This window comes from Amphiprion ocellaris, chromosome 10 (assembly GCF_022539595.1).
Source record: "Amphiprion ocellaris isolate individual 3 ecotype Okinawa chromosome 10, ASM2253959v1, whole genome shotgun sequence".
Taxonomy (NCBI): Eukaryota; Metazoa; Chordata; class Actinopteri; family Pomacentridae; genus Amphiprion; species Amphiprion ocellaris.
Genome location: NC_072775.1, coordinates 34,159,126 through 34,185,657, shown reverse-complemented (window position 1 = coordinate 34,185,657; position 26,532 = coordinate 34,159,126). Strand labels below are relative to the sequence as shown.

The following is a 26,532-nucleotide window of genomic DNA, read 5'->3' as shown; positions in this document are numbered from 1 at the left end:
AGTAAACAATGACGGGGCGCTAGCTACGTTAGCTTTACTGATGTCTGGAAGTTTTTAAAGATGACTGTCTTGTCTCGCATGTAATATTTCAGGAGTTTAGGTAATAATGTCTTCAGTTCAACATTTAGGAGATAAACGTGATACAAACTGCTGCTGTTGAAAAAAAAAACATCATCCAGTACGAAGAAGAGATGGATCATAACATCTGGAAAGCACAGATAGCGTTACACACAGCTGGTATGTAAAACTGTGATGATCTTAATGAACTAACAGATGAACATGACTCATATAGGATCTTAATCAGAGCTCTGAGTTACACCAACTGCAACAAAAAGCATGAATACATCTGTGAACATGTGACATTAAACCCATTCACGTTTCCCTCAGACTGACTGCTGTGGGTAACAGCAGAAGTTCTGGTGTGATGTCGAATACTGATCATCTGTCGAATACTGATCATCTGTCGAATACTGATCATCTGCCAAATACTGTGCTTCATGTTAAAGTTGTATTGTTTAGTTTATGCACGTCTGTGGTCACAGCTAAAGAGCGTCTTTTCTGAAACTTCAACGTTGTCTCAGTTTATAGTGTAATCAGGATGGAGGGTGATTATAGGCAATACTATTGTATTTTATCCAATTTTTAGCCTCTAATATGGCCAGTATCCTTCCTTAGTTTGTAATTAGCATCACTTATGGATGACTTGTATATAAAAAATGAAGCCCTTACTTCTCTTGTGATCATCTTGTCTCCTGGAGGTCCTTGATGCCTTCAGCCATCAGGTACCACAACACCTTGGTCAAATACAGCAGCTCCAAGGTTCTGTTTTACCCATTAAGATGGTTAAAAAGCACAGAGCACCTGAAGCAACTCATTTCCTGTTTCAAATTTTATGAAAATCTAGCTGAATTCACATCACAGCGTACTTTAACTTCTGTGTAAGGTGAGTTTTTCAGACAGATAACATTATAAAGTCAGGAATTTTGCCGCAGAGCAGCAGCTTAGTTAATATATAGTCTTTATTATCTGACAACAGATATACATGAAATGAGAACAGCTGTATTTATTAGCATTGTATGTGAGCACAGACAGAAGCTTACAGATGTGAAGTGCCTCCTGTATGTTTTGTCTTCAGCTAGTTGTGCATAGAAACAGCAGCTAATGACTAATGAAATGACTGCAGCCAAAAACAAATGAAGTCATGACACAACAATTACACAGCCCAAGTAAAGAAAAATGATTGTTCTATTAAATTGAAGTTAAAAAACTTGCTGCACTTTAAAATATTGATATCAACACATTTTGGGTGTTGATTATGCCCACTCATCGTGGCAGCTCTTGTAAACATGTTGCTAACATCAATTTCAAAATAAGAAGATATTTTTCAATAAACAGTTACAGTTTTTAGTTTCAACATCTCTGCTATTTTCATGATATTTTCATATGAATACAGGTTTAAATGATTTACATGAAATAATACCCAGGTTTTATTTACATTTTTCTAGGGTTGGACATCCTTGATAAATTTCAGTTGCATTAGTTTGTAAACAGTTTAGTGAAACATCCACTGTATACACCAATCAGGAATAACATTAAGACCATCTGCCGAATATTGTGTTGGCCTCCTTTATGCTGCTAAAACTCGTCTGACCCAGTGGGGCATGGATCCAGGACCTCTGGGGATGTCCTGGGGTACCAGGATGGTGGCAGGGAATTCTGTGGTTGCAGGGTGGAACCTTCCTAGATCAGGCTTATACTGGAACATCCCACAGATGCTCAGTAAGATTTGGATCTGGGGAGTGTGGAACTCAGGTGAACACCTTAGCTCTGCCATGCAGAAAAATATCTCCTGTGACTGTTATATCGTTAGATAAGTGTTACTCGGGCATTTATGTACAAGCAGGATTTTACTAATGTAGCAGCCCTAACTGTCTTTCACTCAAAGAATTTAAATCAGTAAGCAGAATAATTAGAGTACCAACAATACTGAACCCTCCATGTTATGCATCCTGGTGTTACAGAGTGATTCTTCTCCTGCCTCATTAACAATCTTAACTGAACACAGACAAAAGCATTGTGTTGAAGCCTTTATCTTGTCCAAATTACAGACATCAACCCGACAACAGCAAAGGTTTACTTTGTTCTGTCATCAGTTCAAGTCATGGAGTTACCATTAGTCAGCAACACCTGACCTGCTGTTTCAAATGACAACAGTGACCATCAAGCCAGACTAAAAGTGGGAAGCTGCTGCCTGTTTCATACACTGCGTTTTGCTAATAAAAGTGCCAGAAATTAAGAGTCACTCAAACAGGTGCTCTCAGGTAGTTTGGTGTGAATTATTTACACATGTTGCTAGTGGTTTTAACTTGTATGTACTTATTTGCAGATTTCCATGACTGACTATTTTGTTGTGTCCCTTTAGACCTTCCACAGCAATATGTATGTAAGGAGGAGGAGGTTCTTGCTGACCAGCATCACTGTAACCTGGAGAGGAACTCCAGTCCGGACCAGGGGGACCCAGAGCTTCCACAAATTAAAGACGAACAGGAGGAACTCTGCATCAGCTTTAACCAAGAGGACCCAGAGCATTCACAGATTAAAGAGGAACAGGAGAAACATTGTTCCAGTCTAGAGCAGGAGGACCCAGAGCCTCTGTGGATTAAAGAAGAACAGGAGGAGTTCTGCACCAGTCTGGAGCCGGAGGATCCAGAGCCTCTTTGTATTAAAGAAGAACAGGAGGCACATTGCACCAGTCTGGAACCGGAGGATCTAGAGCTTCCACAGATTAAAGAGGAACAGGAGAAACATTGTTCCAGTCTAGAGCAGGAGGACCCAGAGCCTCTGTGGATTAAAGAGGAACAGGAGGAACAGGGGGAACTTTGTATCGGTCAGGAGGGAGAGCTGCTTGTTGTGAAGCTGGAGACTGATACTTTTATGGTGACTCCTATTTATGAGGAAAGTGACCACAGTGAACCAGAGCCAAACAGTGACCAGCTCCCTTCTTACATCTGTCCTGTAGGTGAGAGCCCAGATGATGAAGGAAGCAAACATGTAGACAATTTTCCCGTGTCAGAGACTCACTGTAGTACTGTTACAGGTGAAAAGAAAGTAAAATGCGATATTTGTGGAAAAGCTTTTAAAGATAGTTATCAAATGAAGAATCATTATAGAGTTCATACAGGTGAGAAACCGTATGATTGTGAAATATGTGGCAAAAGTTTCAGTCGAAGTCGAAGTTTGTTGCACCACATGAGAACTCATTCAGGTGAGAAGCGGTATTCTTGTGAAACATGTGGGAAAAGTTTCCGCCTAAGTTCTAATTTGTTGTGCCACAGGAGAACTCACACAGGTGAGAAGCGGTATTCTTGTGAAATGTGCGGGAAAAGTTTCCGTCAACGAGGCCATTTGCTGTGCCACATGAGAACTCACACTGGTGAGAAACGATATTCTTGTACTGCATGCGGGAAAAGTTTCAGTCAAAGTGGTAATTTGTTGCTCCACATGCGAACTCACACAGGGGAGAAGCCATATTCTTGTGAAACTTGTGGCAGAAGTTTCAGTCGAAGCGATAATTTGACAGTCCACATGAGAACTCACACAGGTGAGAAGCCTTACCTCTGTCACACCTGTGGGGACAGATTTACTCACACATCAATATTGAAAAGTCACATGAAAAAGCACACAGGTGAGAAACCTTAGGAAAGATTTGTTATCAGACCTTAAACAAAAACATGCAGCAGACCACACAGGTGAGAAGCTGTCATCTTGCAAAACATCTGTGAGACGTTTCAGTTGAAGTGGTAGTTTGACTGTACATAGAACTCACATGGCTGGAAAGTCATAGCTCTGAAACATGGTTGGAGAAAAATGGAACAATTTTCTCGCCTTCTTTGTAGGTACAGTGAATTACATATGAGCCAATATGTCAAGAACATTTATTTGAATTCAGAAAGAACTATTCAGAGATTTTTGTATTTTTTATCATTTAATTTTGTGCATCTACTTTACTATATTACACAGGTAAATATTAGACTGCAGTGCAGTTAGATTCAGTTGAGAGCTGTCATTTTTGTACGTATACATTACACTGTATGTGGAAAAACATCTCAACTTTGACTGGTTGCTAAAAAAAATGCTGTTTTTACTTAAAGACGGAATGAAAAGTTAACCCATTGTCTCTGCTGGTGTCACATTGAACTCTATGTCTTCCTACAAGCCCCGCCCCCCTGAAAACAGTGAACTGGATGAGAGTTGAGAGCAAAGCTGGGCTCGTACCACTGCAGTTCTAAGTGTGAAGCTTAAACTTACCTTTGCTTGTGACTGTTGTCTGTGGAAAGTTCTGTTGTAGAAGTGAAAGGAGTTTTTGTTGTTGTAGATTTTAAGAATGACAGTGAATGAACTAAACCTGCTTTGTTGCGATGTTTTGCATTATTGCTAACACAATCAATAATTGCTATTTTCATCAATGAGTCTTTCACATTCCAATATTGTCTCTGGTGCTTTTTAAGGAAATTTAATGTATTATAATATCATTGTAGACTAGAAATAAAATTTTAATGCTGTGATTTGAGGGGAAACTGAGACTTATTGACAAAAATGTCATTTTATAATCTGTGTTTGATTGTTTCCAAAAAACATTACCTTATGTCTGTGAATTCTCTGTCATCAGGTCATGGTAAGTGTTCCCGTCAAAGGAAGTGAACTTGTTTTTGGTTTCACCTCTCATCCAACAGATGGCGCAACATAAATGAAGCCCCTGCATCTAAAGTAGAAGGGACTCTGAAGACAACAATGTAGAGAAGACAGACGCATCGAGAGGATGAAGGAAGCCGTCTGTAGACAGTAGAAGTGGCCGACAGCACCACCTGCAGCTCAAAACAGACAACATTTAAGGTCTGGTTCTGTGCTCTGAATATTTCCTCAGCAGCAGCAGTTCATCACTCGTTGATCAACTCTCTCTGATTCTGCACTGAAGACCTTAATTCAACTACTGACAACTCAACCGTCTCTAAAAACTTCCACACATCAATAACATAAACACTGCTGGATCTTTAACTTCACTTCTTCTGGGTGTCTCCTTCTTTGTCGTCTTCTAATAAAGTTTGCAGCGGAGGTGTGTTGCTGCCCTCCACAGGTCACTTTTAGAATCCTTTTACATGAGATAAATTCTTATGTAGTCCAATTCCATTAATTAGCTTTTGTTTGATCAAAGTGCGTCACAAAACAAAGACTTGCAACATTAAAACACCTCTTGCATTTTATTATGTCACAACAATCAATTAGTCCATCAGTTTGAACATGAAGCATTGAAAAATATTCTTTGTATCGATGTTCTTTGAAAACAGTAAGCTTGTTTATGAAGCATCTTTTATAAAACCATATCGCACATCTTCCAAAATTTGTCAGTCACCTCTAAAACCTGAAACAATAAGTGGAAAAATGGATTTAAAAACGTTGAAGCAACACTTGAAGCAAGAAAAGACTCCAGTTGGCAGGGAGCATTAGAAGGTTTCTCAGCTACAATCAGAATTCAGATCTGACTAAGGCAGAGTAAAAAAAAAAAAAAAAAAAAGAGTTACATATCAGAATATGAACTGAAATGACAGAATATACTACTGACATTGTGTAAATGGTATTTCAAAATAAAGTTTATACAGACAAAAAAAATTATGAAAGTGAGGAATAAAATTTGTTTGTGTCCAATTTTGAGAAGCTGCTTATTTACAGCATAAGAGTGATGCAGATACTGGCTGATTTGAATGAGTGAAGATGTTTGGTGTGATGTAATCCGCATGTTGCTTTATTTGACACTTATCTTTAAAGGTCACATTTTACAGATGTTTTACTTGTGTGCGATCCAAAAGTTCAGACTGTGTCTATAAAAAAAACAAAAAACTGCTCCTTGTTTATATTTGGCCGCCATCCCCATCAAAGTAGTCTCCTTGTGCAGCAACACACCGCTGCCATCGCTCCTGCCACGTCTGAAATGCTCTCTGGAAGTCCTGCTGTTTAAATGTGTCGAGCACCAACTGTGACGCATTCTGAATCTCCTCCACTGTTTTACAATGGTAACATTTCAACTTGAATTTCATTTTGGGAAAGAGAAAGAAGTCACAGGGAGCCAAATCTGGCGAGTAGGGCGGGTGGGGAATGATGATTGTGTTGGTGTTGGCAAACAAATCCTGCGTTTCCAAACCCCTGTGAGCGGACGTGTTATCATGGTGGAGCACCCAGTTGCCATGGCGCCACAGTTTAGGTCGTTTCTGGCGAATGCTCTCCCTCAGATGCCTCAGGATGTTACAGTAGATCTCGGCATTGACCGTCTGACTGTGTGGGATGAACTCATGGTGCAAAACCCCATGAATGTCGAAGAAGACCACGAGCATGCTCTTAGTCGCACTCTTGACCTGACGTGCCTTCTTCAGTCTCGGAGACTGCTGCTTGGTTTCTGTGTTGTAGTCATAGACCCAAATCTCTTCACCAGTGACGATCCTTGACATGAAGGTTGGGTCATCCTGGGCCTGTTGACGGAGATCGTCGCACACTTTTATACGCTGCTGTTTCTGCTCAGCAGTCAGGAGCCTGGGCACAAACTTGGCAGCAACACGGTGCAAATTCAAATTGGACGTTAGGATTGCCTGAACTGTTCCAAAGGACATGTTGACCATGTAAGCAATTTCCTTTATGGTGAGCCGACGATCCTCACGCACAATTTGTTCAATTTCTTGGACATTTTCAGGAGTCGTACTTGTAGACGGTCGCCCTGTCCTACCGTCGTCATCCAGTGAAGTTCTGCCCATCTTGAAACGTGAATGCCACACAAAACATCTGGACCGGCTCATTGCCTCCTTGCCGTAGGCTTTCTGAAGTATCTTGAGAGTCTCCTTAGCCGATTTACCGAGCTTGACACAATATTGTATTTTTGCTCTCTGCTCAAGTTTGAGGTCCAGGTCACCAATGGGAACCTGCAAGTGGTCACATAAATGCAAATCACTGCTCGTATTTGGTGCATGTGTGTGACTGTTCTGGGTTCCGTCTGTTTGCAACAGGGACGGTCTCAGAACTTTCTGATCACACTTTGTACAGTGATTCTCTGAAAAGTTGTCTAAAGTTTTACTGTGACTGCTGCTACTGTGATGTCTTCTCTTTGGTCTCAACACTGCATTTCTGGCTGATCCTGAGTCTACATGTTTGCTTCCTTCTTGATCTGGGCTTTCAGCTACAGGTAAGTTGTGAGGTAGGAACTGGTCATTGTTTGGTTCTGGTTCACTGTGGTCGCTTTCCTCATAAGTAGGAGTTACTATTAGCATATCAATCTCATGTTTCAGTACAAGCTGCTCTCCTTCCTGACTGGTGCAGAGTTTCTCCTGCTCCTCTTTAATGTCTGGAGACCCTGGGTCATCCTTATCAAAGCTGATGATGAGTTCTTCCTGTTCCTCTTTAATCTCTGGAGGTTCTGGGTCCCCCTGGTCCGGACTGGAGTTCCTCTCCAGGTTACAGAGCTGCTGGTTAGCGAGATCCTCCTCCTCCTTACATACATGTTGCTCTGGGAGGCCTGGAGGGACAAAAAGACATAGAAAAAGGTTATTAATATGATTAATCAAAAACACACACCCAAACAAATATATTCTAATTCAAAACATTAGTAGGGCTCTACAATGCAAGCACGCTGCTGACATATTAAAATGAAATTTAAAATGTGCAAATGTGACAAACTATTTGGGTGTGATTGACTTTTAGTCTGTGCTGATTGTCACAGTTAACAGTTAAATCACAAAGAGCGGGTCAAACCAGCAAACCAGTTTAGGGTAAAGGAAAATGCATCTTGATGGAGAAACAGACTTTGACACTGTAATGTGCTGAACAGAAGACATCTTTTTCTAAATTCAAACCAGAATTTCTTCTCCTGAAGGAAAATGGTCTGCAAATAAAAGTTGCTATGCATTTCATGTTTGCTAAGAGGTTCTGATCATTGATCCAAGCTTTGCTCCACATTAATCAATGTTTCAGTTTGTCTCATAAGTCTGTCTTTTCCTCCTTCAACTCCAACAGAGGTAGGAAAATCCAAATAAGGTAGCAGTGCTACTATCTGACAGATTTCCTTATAGTTTTAGTTATCTATTTTATTAACTTTCATCAGTTGAACAGAAAACATAAAGAGATCTGAGGGATTCAGAACAGACAAAGTACTAAAATCGTTCTCTCATTTAAAAAGCCTTCAATTAATCCACAGACGGCATGCTGCTTACAGGGAATGCAAGAAACACAAAGAAATATGAAATTAAATTAAATACAAAGAATCATCTTCTTTGCTTTTTATTGGCTCAGATCTTATTGTTCAATTTCTGCAGTAATCCTATAGTTCAGTCAGTTCCCTCTGTTGTTCTATACATAATGCAGAATTAATGCAGAATAATTCTACTTCTAAAAGAGATACCTTTGTGTAATTTCTTTCTGCAGCTGTGGCCACCTGACGCAACCAATAGTGGAGATTGTTAGAAAGCAGTGCGAGTTACATCCAGTAACTGCCATTTCTTTTCTGACAGAACTTTTTAATGCAATGATTTATTTCCACACATGTATTTTACCAGCACAACCAGCTGCATATAATTGAGTAGCTCTGACCGTCCAGAAAATGTCCAGGCTGATTCTGAAGCAATTTAACTATGTCCTATTATTGTCATTGAAATGTGCAAAAACCTTTCTGTTGTTTTTTTAAAAACTGTAAACCAAGAGTCTCATTGCACGTGTTTTTATTTGTTAAAGTGATTTAGGTTTAGCTGTGATTTAGCTGAAGGACTTGTACAGACTCTTGAAGACGGTACAGATGAAAAACAACTTTGAGGAGCTCCAGAAAGAAGTGGAACAAAACGTAAACAATATAAGACTGACCGAGAACCAGCAGTCAACAGAGAGAAACTGATGGATGTTGGGAGTCCTGAGCACAACAAGGAAACTTCTGACTTAAGTGTCTTACATGTACTTATCCCATGTAATTTAAATTGTATTAGATAGATAGATAGATAGACTATAGATAGATAGATAGATAGATAGATAGACTATAGATAGATAGATAGATAGATAGATAGATAGATAGATAGATAGATAGATAGATAGACTATAGATAGATAGATAGATAGATAGATAGATAGATAGATAGACTATAGATAGATAGATAGATAGATAGATAGATAGATAGATAGATAGACAGATAGACTATAGATAGATAGACTATAGATAGATAGATAGATAGATAGATAGATAAATAGATAGATAGATAGATAGATAGATAGATAGATAGATAGATAGATAGACTAAAGATAGATGGATAGATAGATAGATAGATAGATAGATAGATAGATAGATAGATAGATAGATAGATAGATAGATAGATAGATAGATAGATAGACTATAGATAGATAGATAGATAGATAGACTATAGATAGATAGATAGATAGATAGATAGACTATAGATAGATAGATAGATAGATAGATAGATAGATAGACTATAGATAGATAGATAGATAGATAGATAGATAGATAGATAGATAGATAGATAGATAGATAGATAAAGATAGATAGATAGATAGATAGATAGATAGATAGATAGATAGATAGATAGATAGATAGATAGATAGATAGAGATTGGCTCCACCATTGCTCCCAGTTAAGTGTATTTTAGCACTATTAACAGGATCCTACATTAGTCCTATTTATTACTTAGTTCATTCAGACCATCACACTTCTACATACCAGTTGTGTGTTGTGTTATTTGTGGTTTCCAGATGTTATCCAGCAGTCTGCGCTGACTATCTTCGTCCTGGACGGTGGTTTGTTCGGCAGCAGCAGTTCGTGTCTCGTTAATAAATTCTCCTAAACACTGAGCTGAACTCATTTTAACTTGAACTGCTGAAATATTCATCTGAGACACGACAGCACAGCCTTCCTCCAGCTCAGTCCACCATCCGTCAAGCTAACGCAGCTGGAGGCTTTTGTTTGTTTACATCCGCCCGGTGTCACACTGTAAAAATCCGACAGAAACACTGAGGAAACGGCTAAAGCCACGTTCATATTTTTTTTACATCTCTATCTTAAAAAAAAATAAAAAGAAGTTATTTAACCTTTATTGCGCATTTCATTCCAGGAGTACAAAACAACCAAGTATTTACTAAATGTATTTATTAAATATGATCAAACTATAAATTTCTCTCTGGTTGTTGATTAAACCTCTAAAAACTCTGAGTTAACGTTTTGGGTGAATCTGCTGCTCCTTTATGGCACTGGGAGCAGAGAGGTCGAGAGGACAGATTAGGGGGTTATTCCTGCAAAGGATTCTGTCACCTTGTGCCTGATCTAAGTTCTGGCAGTAGGAATCCAGAACTCATCTCTGAACACACTCTGAACCCAAACGTGCAGGTGGAAGGATTGTTGTCAGTTTATCCCTGTAGAACAGAATCAGTCTGAAGTTCTTAAATGTTTAGTATCATGAACATCTCTACAAAACAACGTCCAAAACTGATGCACTCAAATCCACTTTGATAATCTATCTACTTTTACCACACTGCTGTCAGAGATTCAAGGCTTCAGTTTAGTTATTATGAGCATGAACGGAGCCGTGTCACCTTTCCAGATCCGTGGTTCCCAGAAGTATAGTTCCAGAGCACAGTTTAAAAAAGGTAATATTTATCAAATTTCTACGCAAACTGTGAATAGTTTTCTTCAATTGGAGAAAAAAAAGCGCAACAAAAGTGCAGACTATTTACTATTTATTTTTAAGACTTGGAAAAGATAAAAACGTCTGAATTATTTACAAGGACAATGCAGTGACTTTTCAAGGAATTTAATTTTACTGCTCAGCTTAAAGAATTTCCAGATTTTCCAAGAATAATCTTATTACAATGTTTTAACCAGAGTCTGCTATTTTATAGCAATATGAACCAAAACAAGTCATCTACAAGTGGTGTTTATTTGTTTCGCCTTTGTTTATTGAAACATGTAGATTCAGTTGAAAATCCACGGGTTTCCCTCCCTTTACAACAAACGGCTGAGGAGAAGTCGAGTGATTTTTTTACTGAAGCTCCTAGGATTACCAAGACCTGGATGACTGAGAATCAGCACAGACAATAAGCTGCATACATGGAAAACACAAAGCTGAGGGGTCTTTGCTGTTCAGGAGAAAAGGATACATTTTTCATATTTCGTTCTCAGGTAGTGCAGTGATTTGGTTTCCCACAGTGTGGGAAAGTCAGAAAGCTCTCTGTAGTATAAAACTTTTAATCCGTATGAACTCCTTGGTGCCTTCTCAAGTTTGTCATTCGACTGAATCTTTTCCCACAGGTGCGACAAGAATACGGTTTCTCACCTGTATGGATTTTTAAATGACCATTCAAGGTTGACCGCTCAGTAAATTTTGTCCCACAGGTGTTGCAAACATATGGCTTCTCACCTGTGTGAATCATCAGGTGTGCTTTTAACTTTGATGTGCAAAGAAATCTTTTCCCACATGTGCTGCAGGCATACGGCTTCTCACCTGTGTGGATCATCATATGCCTTTTCAAATTACCGATGCCATTAAATCTTTTCTCACAAGTGTTGCATGAATATGGTTTTTCACCTGTGTGCGTTCTCATGTGAATGTTAAATACATCGATCTGACTAAATCTTTTCCCACATGTATTGCAGGAGTACCGCTTTTCACCTGTGTGAATCATCACATGCCTTTTCAAATTTGCAATGTTTATAAATCTTTTCTCACACGTGTTGCAGGCATATGGTTTCTCACCTGTGTGACTCCTCTGATGTATAAGCAGTTTAGATTTATAAGGAAAACTTTTTTCACAAACATCACATTTTAAAGACATTTTCCCTGCGTCAGCATCACATTGACTCTCTGACATGGAAGAGTTGTCCACATTGGGAATTCTATTTCGGCGATATCTTTTCTTTGTCTTGAGTTGTGAAGTTCTACTTAATTCTGAGTCTACAACCTTGTTTCCTTGCTGATCTGGACTTTGAGCCACAGGAGAGTTGTGAAAGAGGAGCTTGTCATGGTGTGGTTCTGGTTCACTATGGTCACTTTCCTCATAATCAGAAGTCACGATACAGATGTTTATCTCCTGTTTAACTGCAAGCTGTGCTTCCTCCTGACTGGTGCAGAAATCCTCCTGTTCATCTTTAATCTGCAAAGGTTTTAGGTCCTCCTGGTCCAGATTGGTGCAGTGTTCCGCCGGTTCCTCTTTGATCTTGGGAGTCTCTGATTCCTTCTGGTCCAGACTGATGCAGCGTTCCTCTTGCTCATTTTTAATCTCTGCAGGTTCTGGGTCCTCTGGTTCTGTCTTAATTTGTAGAGAATGTGGATACTCTTGGTCCAGTTTAGTGCAGAATTCCTCCTGTTCCTCTTTAATCTGTGGAGGCTCTGGATCCTTCTGGTCAAGATTGGTGTAGAATTTCTCCTGTTCCTCTTTAATCTGTGGAGGCTCTGGGTGCTCCTGGTCCAGACCATTCCTCTGCTGGTTACAGGGCTGCTGGTCAGAGAGAAACTCCTCCTTCTTACAGATGTGCTGTGGGTTGTCTGGGGGGACAAAGTGACGCAGGAAAAACGTTACTAGCATAGTTCAAAATCAGACATGCAAATAGCTGCAATGCTACAAGTACAAGACACAACACACATTGTTTCAAATGATTAGGCTGCTGCGCAGTTCTGTGTTCTAAACTACTTACATTAAGTGTTAATGGGCAGATAAACAGGATAAATTAAATGATTTATCAGATGTTAATACATGTAAAGCGGCACTGATGGAGTTTTTCATACAAATGCCATCATATCTAGGTCTCTCATGACCAGATCTATTTCCACAGCACTGGATCAATGCTGAGGAGGATGGTCTGGCTGCGCCTCATGATTACTATCGATCTATCGACTGCTTTGCCACTTCGATTAAACTAAACTATTCATTTTAATCCAAAAAAGAGCAAAGTTCATTTTATTTTGACAAACTGTGTGTCGCTAAAAAGATTAACATATGGTATAAAGTGCAAAATTGGAAATTCCAACATAAGATTAAATAATAAAAGAGGGATTATTTGAGTCAGTGGTAGAACTCCAAAAGTAATCCCAGTTTCTTTCAAACTTCTTAACAAAGTGACCAAGTTTGGTCCGTGTATTAAACAAAGTGCAACATGGACATGGTGGGTATTTTTACAGCACGTAGCAACTAAAGCAACTCCTTTTCTCCATGATTGGCTTCAGTTTGGTTGTAGTGAGTAGTGCATTGATAGGAATATGGTCACTGAGGCATTTGTCAGTCATAAGTCTCATGATGTGGTTCTGACATCCTTAACACAGTCAAGACTGTTTAACACAACTGCCATGATGTAAGTGTCAAAGATCTTGGATTTCAGATGATAAGGAACTCGTTTTGATGTTAGGACTTGTTCATTTTTGTTGAAAGCTGCTCAACCTTAAGCGATGCGATGCTGTACAGCCACCATTCCATTGTTTGGTGACAGTTTGTGACCAAGATACAGAAATTCAGTTACCTGAGTGATTTGCTGGTTGTATGTTGCCATTGTTTTTGTGTGTTGTGGGGCAGATATTTCCTCATAGCAGAATCATAATGAAGTACAGTCAGACCATTCTACTTAACCTGCTTCAAAACTCTTCAAGTTCACTGACTTTCCCTTTCAGTGTCTTACACATACTGCCAGTTTATAGCTAAATGTTTCTGCTTTTAAAAATAAATGCGTTTATGTTCCTTTTTTCTGAATAATAACTGACAGTAGAAATACTGTATTATTTTATTAATCAGACACTAGAAATAAAAAGGGCTCTGATTAGGATCCTACATGATTCTTATTCATTCTTTAGTTCATTCAGACCATCACACCTCTACGTACCTGTTGTGTGTAGCGGTGGTTTCCAGATGTTATCCAGCAGTCTGCGCTGACGGTCCTCGTCCTGGACGATGGTTTGTTCGGAGACTCCGAGTTTTTCTTCTTCGTCTGTTTCCTGCTCGATAATAAACTCAGCCGAAGACATTCTTAGTCCAGCTGCTGAAATACTGATCTGAGAAACGACAATACAACCTTCTTCCAGCTCAGTCCACACATCAGTCAAGCTGACGCCGCTGGCTTGTTTTCGTCGTTCGCTTCCGCCTGGTGTCACACCGTGAAGCTCCGGAAGAAGACAACAGTTAGCTTCGGTTCCGCGCAGTACAACTTCTATTCCATAACTGGAATATTAATTCTGTATTCCTCTAAAACAAAAGAATCGTGACTACAAAAGTAGATTTGTAGAAAAGAAAATGGATTCATGTGCTTAAAACAAATTAACTAAAAGCATTTTTTACATTGCAGTTGTGCTGAATTTAATTTAGTTTTTTGATAAAGTCACCACATCTGTTGTACAATAAGTCATTTATATATATCGACATGTTAGAATTTCCACTTAACCCCGTTTTACACGTGGTTGTGTAACAGCTGTTACTTTATTTTATTTCATTTATTTTTATGGAAAAGAAAAAAATGTCTGGACTTAACAGTTGTTTTATTGCATGTTTTGGATTTTTTAACGATTATTTGTCATTATTTATATGATATTTGTCTACTGTAAAGTACTTATCAATAATTATTATTAAGTTATTATTATTATTATTATTATTATTATTATTATTATTATTATTATTATTATTATTATTATTATTATTATTATTATTATTATTATTATTATTATTATTAGGCATATTGTGACACTTGCAAAATGCAAACATCTTCAGTTACTCAGGGAGTTAAAACAGTTGACAATTCCTGCACAATCATCTTCCTGCTCCGTGGATAAGACAGAGTTGGGTACTGAGATTAGACAAAATCACTGAGGACAAAAACTGGCCAACAGAACAAACTAACGGAACAAGAAGTAAACATTATTAGAACATTATAAGAGTCACAAACATGCTCTGGATGCTGCAGACTGCTTAGATCAATGACATTAAACTGTTCTATAAAACATGTGAACACAAAAGTTGCTTCTCCATTTTACAGCCAGAAGATGCATTCACAAGTGTCAAAATATGTTTATATTAGAAATTTAGCCCTTAAAGGTTTACCCAAAATGCACTTTTAAAAAAAAGGTTTTCTCTGGTGAATTATCAGAAAACACATCAATTAACACATTAAAGAATTGTGTTGAACACAAAGATTTTCAACCCTGATAATTCCATGTGTCTGTCTGCTGCAATTATAAAGTTATGAGGCTCAAAAATGCTGGAAAAAGGACAAATTTGAAAGTGTGAAACTGTGATGCATGCCAATGTACACTGAGGGTATCATTAGACATTAAACTTTGACGTTAAATAAAAAATAAAGATAAATCATTTTGAAACTCCAGACCTCTGATGTACTTGGATTACTATCCAAGTACATCATATTTCAGTTCATCCATAATCAGAAATTATTTAATCTACTTTTCGAATATTGAAGATTGTAAAATAATTACATCACGAAAAATGGTCTTATCCTTAATTGTTCCTGAGATATTGTTGTTGAAAGAGCCACAAATTTCAATGTGTTAACAATGATCTGGTAGCGGACTGGCGTGTGTTTAAAAGAAAACATTTTTGATTTATCAAGGTAAAATTTCACAAGTAACTTTGTAAAAAAAATCCATATTTTATTCCATAAAAAGAAAAATCAGTCAAATAAAGGACGGTGGAGCAGAAACTGATGATTTGAGTTAGAATTAGTATCAGATAGTTCTCCTATCGTGCATCACTGTCATGGAAATATCTTCAGAAAACTCTTAAACTCTGACACATTCATATCCATTAATGAGTCTAAGAGTATCATAAAGAAGGCAGTGAAGGAGGGATGCCCTTGCATAGCAGTCAGTCTGTTTTATTGTTTATTTGTGTATCATGCATTTGTTTTATATACCTTTGGAATTTTGTATCTCTCACAGGTCTTCCTCGTGAAAGAGAGCTCTAGTCTCAATGGGACTTCCTCGTTAAATAAAAGTAAATAAATGTAATGTATTTATTTATTTATTTACCTTTACTTAATCAAGATATGATTAGAAATCTCAATCTGATTTACATAAAGGTAAATAGACAAAATTGAACCACGTCGGTGTAATTCCACTACTGACCTGCGGAGGCAGCAAGGCGCCTCTGCTGCCTCCAGTCTGATCAGGAGAAGAAGAAGAGCTTCACTGATGTGTGGTGTGGAGGAGGTTTGTGTTGTCGAAGCTCAGATCAACACCTCAGCAGCTGAAGCAACGATGAGTTCAGTCCAGAATCTGAGAGAGTTGATCAACCAGCGACTAACTGCTGCTGCTGAAGAAATATTCACAGAGTTTGAGAAAACCATCGTCCAGTACGAGGAGGAGATCGATCGTCAGCGCAGACTGCTGGAAAACATCTGGAAACCACAGATAACACAACACACGATGGGTATGTACAGCTGGGATGCTTTGGATGTGTAAGTGAGCTTTTAGAAACATGACATTAACTGGGAGCTTACAGAGGCAACACACTGGACAAGACTAGCATGCTAACTGAGCTAGCTGACAGAGCTAACGTCAGTGTCCAGGTTGTTGTGATTCTGAGAGATTCAGCAAAACGCAGCTGCTTTATCGGTTCTTGGGACGTTTCACCTTTATCCAGGAGACGTCTTCGGTTCGAACTGACCGCTGAGGAGTTCCGGATTTCTGTTATCGTGGCTAACATCCATTAACAAGCCAAAGCAGACAAGCCTCGAGCTGTGAATGGTTGTGAAACTGACAGGTCAGAGGTGGTTCCAGGTCTTAATGATGTGAAACTTTCTGGAATGAACTCTCCAGGCTGCATGGAGGTGGTAATGGGTGTCCTAGGCCTCGTCTTCTATTTAGAGATACACTGATCAGGCATAATATTATGACCACCTGTTTAATGTTGTGTTGGTCTCCTTTATGCTGCTTAAACTCCTCTGACCCAGTGGGCCATGGAACCAGGACCTCTGGGGATGGTGGCAGTGACTTCCCACTGGGAAGTGGGATCTATGTAAATCAGGCTTATTAGGCACATCCCTCTGATGCTCAGTAAGATTTGGATCTGGGGAGTGTGGAACCCAGGTGAACACCTTAGATCTGTTGTGTTCCCTGGTCACTCCTGAGCAGTTTTTGCGGTGTGTCAGGGTGGATTTTCCTGCTGAGGGCAACTGGCATCAAGGTTGTTGCTGTTCCAATGGGGTGGTTAGTGGGTTTGGGGTTGCTTGACCTACAATGCTTAGGTTGGTGATACGTGTCAAACATCCACATGAATATCAGAACTCAAGGTTTCCCAGCAGAACGTTGCATTAGAACAAGATGGCCGATGTTATTCACGTCACCTGTGTAGATGTTCCAGCTTCCTCCACTCTGCTCTCAGACCGTCTGCCTACTCTGTCCTGAAGGTGGACATTCCCATCCTTAAAGGAATGTCTTTTATCCTTCAGATGCAGGTGAACTCCTGAGTCTTGTCCCGAGGACTTGACCCCATGTGTTGAGTCGTGTTTATTGGAGTGCTTGTTTAGTTCCTCCATGTTTAGGTCTGTGCACTTCTCACTGCGTTGCTCAGTTTGTGTCTTGGTGTTTGGTCCTCAGGATTAACCAGCTATTGCCTCATAGTGTGACTTTATCTGGAGTGCACCACTGTGTTATGTTTGGAGAAAATCCTTCTAAGCTTCTCAGCCACTCCAGCTACACAAGGGGTAACAATAATGGTTCTCCCTGTTCTTCTTTTCCTCTGCTTGATATTGCACTGTTTTATTTTCCAGATCCCGTTGCTGATTTAATAAAGGGCCAGTTGCGATACCAACAAGGTTTAGGTGCTTTTTTAATATGTGTATGCTCCTTTTCAGGTTCATGTCAGTTTCACAACCCAGATAACAACCCAGTCTGTTTAATCAATAACAGAAGGTGTCTCATGTGATAATGCTTTAACACCTGTTTGAATTTTCTGTCCTGGTGAATATTGAACAGAAGCAGGACATTAAAATATTATATCACATATCCAACATGTTCTTACATCTGAACAGCAGAATAAATTGATTGCAGTATACTGTATATGAGGAGGAGGGTGTGGTGGTAGCGTCAGTCAATAACAAGACTTTCAGAATATCAGAACATTTTTTTCCTAATAGATTAATTGAAATAAGTTGTTTAATTGTAAACAATGTAAAATGTATGCTTAACCACGTTTGCACTCTTTAAATATCATTTTCATTTATGAGCAAAATTCTCGCCCTGGAAAAAACTGGAATATATTTGCTCAGATGTGTTCATAATCACATTATTAAACTTTTTCTTGACCTTCCAGACTTCCCACAGCAATATGTCTGTACAGAAGGGGAAGTTCTTACTGAGCAGGAGCTCTGTAACCAGGGGAGGATCTTCAGCCTGGACCAGGAGGGTCAAAACATTCAGCAGATTAAAGAGGAACAGGACGACCTCTGCAGCACATTAAACCAGACTGACTCAGTGCCTCCCCCGGTTGAAGAAGAACAGGAGGAACGCTGCAGCAGTATGGACCAGGAAGAACCAGACCCTCAACCGATTAAAGAGGAACAGGAAGAACTTTGCAACAGTCTGGACCTGGAAGACCTAGAGCCTCCTCACATTAAAGAGGAACAGCATGTTGGACTGAAACAGGAGACTGATATCTTTAAAGTAACTCCTGCTTATGAGGAATTTGACCACAGTGAACCAGAACCAAACAGCGACTTGCTCTTCTGTCACAACTCTCCTGTAGTTGTGGAGCTGGAGTCAAAGAAGAAACGTCATGGAAACAGCAGCCACAGTAACGATGTAGAAATATCTCCTGTTTCAGAAAGTCAGTGTGATACTGACACAGGAAAAAAGTCCATAAAGTGTGATGTTTGTGGAAAAGCCTTTAAGGATAATTACCAAATGAAAATACATCACAGAATCCATACAGGCGAGAAGCCATATGCTTGCAACTATTGTGGAAAAACATTCAATCAAATTTATTTTATGAAATTACATGAAAGAGTCCACACAGGTGAGAAGCCATTTTCTTGTGAAACATGTGGAAAAAGTTTCAGTTGTAATGCTCACCTTAAAGTCCACATCAGAATTCACACAGGCGAAAAGCCATATTCTTGCAAAGCATGCGGGAAAAATTTCAGAAGTAGCGATCAATTGTCGGTCCACATGAGATTCCACACAGATGTGAAACCATACGAATGCAACACTTGTGGGAAAAGATTTCACCAGATGTCAGCAATGAAAATTCACAAAAAAACTCACACAGGTGAGAAGCCGTTTCCCTGCAAAATATGTGGGAAAAGTTATACTCAATGTGGTAGTTTATTGCGCCACATGAGAACTCACACAGGTGAGAAGCCTTACCTGTGCAGCACCTGTGGAGAAACATTTACAGATGCATCAACACTGAACAATCACATAAGAACTCACACAAACGAAAAACCCCATTCTTGTGAAACATGTGGGAAAAGTTTCAGTTTTAGCTCTCACCTGAAGCTTCACATAAGAACCCACACAGGTGAGAAGCCTTACCTTTGTAACACCTGTGGGAAAAGATTTACTGACTTATCAGCATTAAAAAAGCATGTGGCAGTCCACACAGGTGAGAAGCCACATTCTTGCGAAACATGTGGAAAAAGTTTCACTCAAAAGAGTAACTTGACTGTTCACATGAGAACGCACACAGGTGAGAAGCCTTACTCCTGTGACACCTGTGGAGAAAGATTTAGTCTTGCATCAGTTTTGAAAAGTCACATGAGAAAACACACAGGTGAGAAACCTTACCTCTGTAACATATGTGGGGCAAGATTTGCTGAGTTATCGGCTCTTAAAAAGCATACAGCAGTCCACACAGGTGTGAAGCCATATTCATGTGAAACATGTGGGAAAAGTTTCAGTCGAAGTGATAATTTGGCTGTCCACATGAGAACTCACATGGGTGAAAAGTCTAGACAGAAAAATGCAACAAGTTTTTCTCCTTTTGTTATTGAAAAGATAAACGACATATGAGACAGCATAGCAAGAATATCTTTCCATTATAAAATGTTAGACATGTTTTTAAAGTTGCAGCTCACTTAAACATTGAGGTTTAAGTGTGATATGATGCAGTTTTATCAATGCAATTCTCCTTTACTGAGTAATTGTCTTTATAGGAGTGGGAAGTAACTAAGCCTCTAAGAACAGCATCATTTTCCTCATAAGCCCCAGATTACATCTAAATGGCAAACAAATTACAAATTTAAACAATTAAATAAGATCAGTCTTCAGGTTGTAATTTAATTCAGCTAATTTTCTGTTAATCACATTTATACTAAATATTTTACACTGACAAATCTTGGATTTAAACTGAGATTAGCTGACAGCTATAATTTCCAAAGCACTTATGAGATGTAATGTCTAATGTAGGAGTGACCAAGAGTCAAGATGAAGTGACTTCACTTTGACCAGCTGCTATAAAAAAAAAAATTACTTCTTCTTTGAAAGTGGATCTAAAATGTACCTCACTGCTTCTACTGTTCTCTGTAGAACGTGTGATTTTGCAATGTTTTAAGTTGTTTTAATGCAATCAGTGACTGCTATTTCCATCATTAAATGTGTCATGTTTGAAAATTATCTCCGGTGCTTTGTGGGAACATTTGATGTGGTTTAATGTCGCAGTGGACTGGAAAAAAAAATAGGATTCTGTGATTTCAAGGGAGATTTATGTAAATGTGATTTTTTTTTTTTTTTTTTAAACTGTTTTGAAAAAAATATTGCCTTGTGTTGGTGTTGACAGTCATTGGGGTCACAGCTTTTAGAATAGAATAGAATAGAATAGAATAGAATAGAATAGAATAGAATAGATCCTTATTGTCACTGTTACAGAAAACAATGAAAATCAGTTTAGTACTCTGAATAGCAGCATTAAAAAATAAACTATATAAACACACCCTAAAAAATATATACAACAAAAGTGGCTTAGGACAAAGAAGCAAAGCTTGTTCTTGGTTCGCCTGCATCTAAAGGGTGAGGGACACTCCTTCGAAGACAACAATGTCAATAGAAGACAGATGCATTGAGAGAGGAGTGAAGGAAGCAGTGTGTTAAACTGGAGAAACCATCTCCACCACCCTGACTATGGAGTACTGAGTGGTAGCTGCTGCATAGGATGGTGAGGCGAACGCAGGACTGAAGGGTCGGGTTTTTAGCCGCCAGTTCTTTATTGACCCATAACATATTTTTAACCAAAAGAAAATGTGGTTTTTTGGCCTTATTTGATAGTGTTTAGTAGAGAGGCAGACAGGAAAGTAGGGAGAAGTTCTGCAGTGGCCATGAGTGGGAATTGAACCCAGGCTGCTGCGTAGGGGAATATAACCCAGTTCATGGGTCACCCACTCAACCAGTTAAGCTATCTGGGTGCCCCAAAAGAAACTGTTTCGTGGATGTAAAGAAACATTCCCTGTAATATTGCTGGGAGGAAAGTTATGTTCCTCAAATGTTCCCTTGTTTTGCTGGGATGGCACTAAAAGGTGGGGTTTAGTCTGGTATAAGTCGTCCACTACGGGAAACAAAACTAACAACCTCCAAGTGCCATCTACATGCTAAAAAAAAGTTTTGCAGAGGATTTGGGTTGTGCAGTAAATTTGTATTTTGTGTTTTTTGGTAAATTACCATTTTTTTTGTTTAAATGTTTGGGGAAAAAAACGACTCCCTTGTTATTCTTTTGCAGTAACATCGTCACTGCATCCCCGGCTTAGTTCCACCCAATAGGATTGTGGTTGGTTTAAAGAAGTGCCAACAAAGCTGAGAACTGTTTTTACTTGTAGCAGAATGATGATGAGGTGCAGTCAGACCATTCTGTGCTGCAGAGACGAAGCCAGGTCTAATAGTAGAAATTTGTCAAGCCCCCAGAAGAACCGAGCTCCTGTGGGCAACAACTGTGAATCACACTTTAATGGAAAACTGCCACAGAGAGAAGCCCCATGTAAGCAGGTCATTCACTGAAATCAATGCGCAACACAGAACATTGTGAAACAACATAAATAAGTAACTCGATCATTACTCCACCAAGGAACGTGTCAGAGTTTGTCTGTGAATCTGTGAATCTGTCTGGGTGCAACATTAATCAAAAACGGACCATCAGATTTGGATGAAATTTTCACGACCACCTCATTAGATTTTGGCAGTGATGCAGCTTATAATCTGGATCCACAGATTGTTCAAGGATTTCCCTATGCGAGATATAGCAGCTGGCACGGCGTCACCGTAACTATGACATCAAGTGAACGTTTTGTCAGCTGCCTGCTGACGATCACATGATTGTGATCCTACTACAAATCCATCGTTGCCGTTATCGGAAACGATACAAGGAACAATTGATTAAATTGTGCAGGTGTTTCCGAGTCCCATCAATTAACGGCGGGCGCTAGATATTTAGGTCATGTGATTCGGTATCCGTACAAAACGTACACATGCATAACTCACTGTGGTCAGCCCGAGGTGAGGGTGTCAATGAAACTCTACAAATGACCTGTGGAGGGCAGCAGCATGCCTCTTCTGTGTCAAGTCTGCTGCAAACTTTATTTGAAGCCGACGAAGAAGAAGACACCCGGAAGAAGTAAACTGAAAGCGCTAGCAGCGTTAGCTTTACTGATGTGTGGAAGTTTTTAAATGACGGCTGTGTTATCTGGTTGCAAGGAGATATTTCAGTAGTTGAAGCAACGATGTCTTCGGTTCGGTATCTGAGAGAGTTGATCAGCGATCGACTAACTGCTGCTGCTGAGGAAATATTCGCAGAGTTTGAAAAAACCATCGTCCAGTACGAGGAGGAGATCGATCGTCAGCGCAGACTGCTGGATAACATCTGGAAACCCGGAATAACGCTACACACTATAGGTATGTGAAACTGTGATGCTCTGAGTTAATAAGACAACGGAGGAACTGACTGAGTTATAAAGTCACGACAGAGTTCAGAAACATGGGGTGGAACTGGGAGCTAACAAAGAGCACAGACTGACAGCTAACATGCTAGCGGTGCTAACTGACAAAGCTAACTGCTGAGTGTTGAATGTAACGATGAAAAGCTGGCCAGCTGACAGAAAACAGGACAGTATTTATAGCGTTTGGAATTTTTGTGCTCAACCATGCTAACATTCCTGTGGTTAGCTTAGCCACCGTGGCCAGTCTGTCTAATCAATGCCAGAGCTAGAATCATCTCAGCAGTCACTTGCTGTTACAAATTTGAAATACAAAAGACTTCTTGTTTTTAAGAATTCATTGATTAGATGTTTGAAATCCAGCCTATTCTGTCCCATGCACATGTGAGGATCTTCATATCAAAGCTAGTCATGTTAGCCTGAGTTCAGCTGTGATTACATGCTCAGGCTGCAAGCACATAATACCAAAATAATGCTTTCAACTTCAATCAGACACAGTCAGCAGATTTAATTTTGCTGATTATTAAAGCCAGTTGTGATCTGGAGCCTGACTGATCAATTGAATTTTTCCTGGGTAGAAAATTCCAATTCATAGGCCAGTATTCTTTAAATATATAAATATACACGCAGTATGTTGGTGTTAAACTGGCAAGGGCAAATGATGAGCCGTTGTTTATTATATTTCTAGCAATATATTTCACAGACTTACCTTGAAGACATTGCTTAACTCAACACTACCTTCTGCTCGGCTGTGATGCACAGTCTGCTCTGCTACATGTGCTGCAGACAGCGCTGTAAATGGAGTTAGAGCTGCTCTACTGGACATACTTTGAGAAGACACCAATTCTAAATTACCCCAAGCATGTTTTTTGGTGCTCTGGTGTGCATAAAGAAAATAAATGGACAACATATGAAACATGTATATCTGTTATATACTAGTATCAGCTGACCAATAATATCGGTCATTCTCTCATGCACCTACCAACAGCAAAATGAAAATGTCCTGACAGGTTGGATGTTACTCCAGGCTCAAAATGGCACCTTTTTTTTTGTCCAACAGATTTGACTGGATAGCTAACAAATATATCTGTATAATATGCACAAAAATACTCAGTGCTGTTAGCATTGGATCCTTACTGATCCTGTGGTATTACGGACTAATATGTGCATAAAAATACCTATATATGTGGAGCTGCTTGTATCACTTCTCCTATGATGTCTCTAAGTATTAATAAAATTCTAATTATAAATCCATCCGCTTAGTACGCTGTCATTAATTGACGTCATGGAATTACTGTTGGTGGACGACAGCAAACTTCACCTGCTGTTTTTTATTTTAATTGACAACTGTGATGAAGAACACCAACTAAAAGTAGGAGGCTGCTGCCTGAATGTTTTGCAAACAAGAGTGTCAGAACTCAAGAGCCCCACACGTTGGTACAACCAAATGATTTGTCACATTTCTGCAACATCCTGCTAATGATTTAAACTAGAAAATACTTGTTCACACCTTTGTTTTTCTATCGTTGTATTAGTACCCTTTTCTTGTGTTCCTTTGTCTCCCCAGGCCTCCCACAGCAGCATGTCTGCAAGCAGGAGGAGATTCTTGTTGACCAGGAGAGAAACTCCAGTGTGGACCAGGAGGACACAGAGCTTCCACAAATTGAAGAGGAACAGGAGAAGCTCTGCACCAGTCTGGACCAGGAGGACCAAGAACTCCCACAAATTAAAGAGGAACAGGAAGAACTCTGCACCAGCCAGGAGGAACTCTGCACCAGTCAAGAGGGAGAGCAGCTTATATTAAAACTGGAGACTGAAACATTTTTGGTGACTCCTACTTACGACGACAATTATCAAAGCGAACCGGAACCAAACAGTGACCAGCTGCTCTCTCACAACTCTTCTTTAGCTGAAAGCCCAGACCAGGAAGGAAGCATGCATGTAGGAAACTCTCCCATGTCAGAGAGTCACTGTCATACTGACACAGGGAAAAAGAAAGTAAAGTGTGACGTTTGTGGAAAAGCGTTTAAGAAAAACTGTGAAATGAAGAGACATTACAGAATCCACACAGGTGAGAAGCCATACATTTGCAGCACCTGTGGGAAAAGATTCAGTGAGGTGTCATCATTTAAGTATCACAAAAGAATCCATACGGGTGAGAAGCCATATTCTTGTGAAATGTGTGGCAAAAGTTTCAGAAGTACTGATAACCTGCTGGTCCACATGAGAACTCACACAGGTGAGAAGCCATACTCCTGTCAAACATGTGGTAAAAACTTCAGCCGAAGTGGTCATTTGTTGGGCCACATGAGAACTCACACAGGTGAGAAGCGTTATTCTTGTGAAGCGTGTGGTAAACGCTTCAGTCAAAGTTGTAATTTGTTGCGCCACATGAGAACTCACACAGGTGAGAAGCCGTATTCTTGTGAAAACTGTTGGAAAAATTTCGCTCAACGCGGCCAATTGTTGCGCCACATAAGAACTCACACAGGTGAAAAGCCTTACCCTGAAGCAGCTGTGGAGAACGATTTAAGTATGCATCCACACTGAAGAGTCACACAAGGACTCACACAGGTGAGAAATTGTAGTCCTGAGACATCTGTGGGAACCAAGCTTGAAAAACGTAAGAATTTATTAAGGTTAAAAGTAGGTATTTCAGAACAAAGGCGCCTACAAGCTGTGTTTAAACAACGATCATGTGACTTTATTGCATTAAAATCCGGATTCCATCTGTGCCAGATTGTACAATCAGTTTGAAGATGTCAAACTGTCCAATGGCTACATGGTGACTTTTACAGAAGCACACTGCATTTGCAAAAGGAAGAGAATTAGAGACATTTCATACTTCTGAGGAAAGATCTCATAATTAATTCCATGTTGCGCTGGTGTTACCTGATTAAATGTCTGAACATGAAGTTTGAAAGCCAGTATATTTTCTTCCAATGATGGAAAATGTCATATTAAGTTCACGTGTGTAAATTACATACAGTCCTGTTCATCTTGTTAAAATCTGATGTATTTCTGTGGTGGTTCTTTTCAATTTTTTTGTACAAATAAGTAAATAAAATCTGCTTCTGGTTTGTATCGGATGCAGCTGCAGCTTTTTATAAGACGGCTCAATTTAAAAATTCAACATGCATGAATTTATGGCTGTGGTTGAGCTGCTACCTGCATTAGCTTCTCTACAGGATAGTCCAAGGTTAAAACAAGGGTTGTGGGAAATGTAGTTTAAATCAGTATGACTCAAGACTCAAGACCTTTATTTATCACAAACACAATTATACATAGTGTAACGCACAGTGTAATGCATTGTGCACCTGTTCCAAACCGAAATGATAAGAAAAACGAGTAAAAACACCAGAAATATGTGTGTGTATATACATACAGATAGAAATGAGCAAAATAAATATATAAATCAAAGTGAAGTAGTGCAAATAATATATATAAGGTGAAAGTGAATGGATGTTGAATATTGAACAGAGGTTGCACGTTAATTGTCTGTTGAGTCTATTTTTCCAGGTTCAGAGGTTGGACAGCCTGTGGGAAGAAGCTCCTCATCCTCTCTGTGTTTGTCTTCAGGCAGCACTAACGCCGCCCTGC

At 39.4% G+C, this 26,532-nt stretch overlaps 2 protein-coding genes across 2 annotated transcripts; one reads left to right on the top strand and one right to left on the bottom strand.

The window, feature by feature from the left end:
- On the top strand, positions 1 to 26,021 carry LOC111568590 (uncharacterized). The gene is given in 10 exon segments (XM_055014662.1): positions 1 to 237; positions 2,423 to 3,696; positions 4,670 to 4,675; positions 6,285 to 6,483; positions 6,740 to 6,854; positions 16,150 to 16,445; positions 18,330 to 20,021; positions 22,616 to 22,891; positions 24,500 to 25,438; positions 25,441 to 26,021. Coding segments are annotated over 10 exon segments (4,923 nt in total). The 5' UTR covers positions 1 to 191; the 3' UTR covers positions 25,521 to 26,021.
- LOC111568582 (zinc finger and SCAN domain-containing protein 21-like) lies at positions 10,825 to 14,152 on the bottom strand. The gene is made up of 2 exons (XM_023270289.3): positions 13,897 to 14,152; positions 10,825 to 12,571 (listed from the first exon to the last, which is right to left on the bottom strand). Exons 1-2 carry the CDS (start codon positions 14,036 to 14,038, stop codon positions 11,274 to 11,276), a joined length of 1,440 nt encoding a protein of 479 aa, XP_023126057.2. The 5' UTR covers positions 14,039 to 14,152; the 3' UTR covers positions 10,825 to 11,273.
- Positions 26,022 to 26,532: the final 511 nt, after the last annotated feature.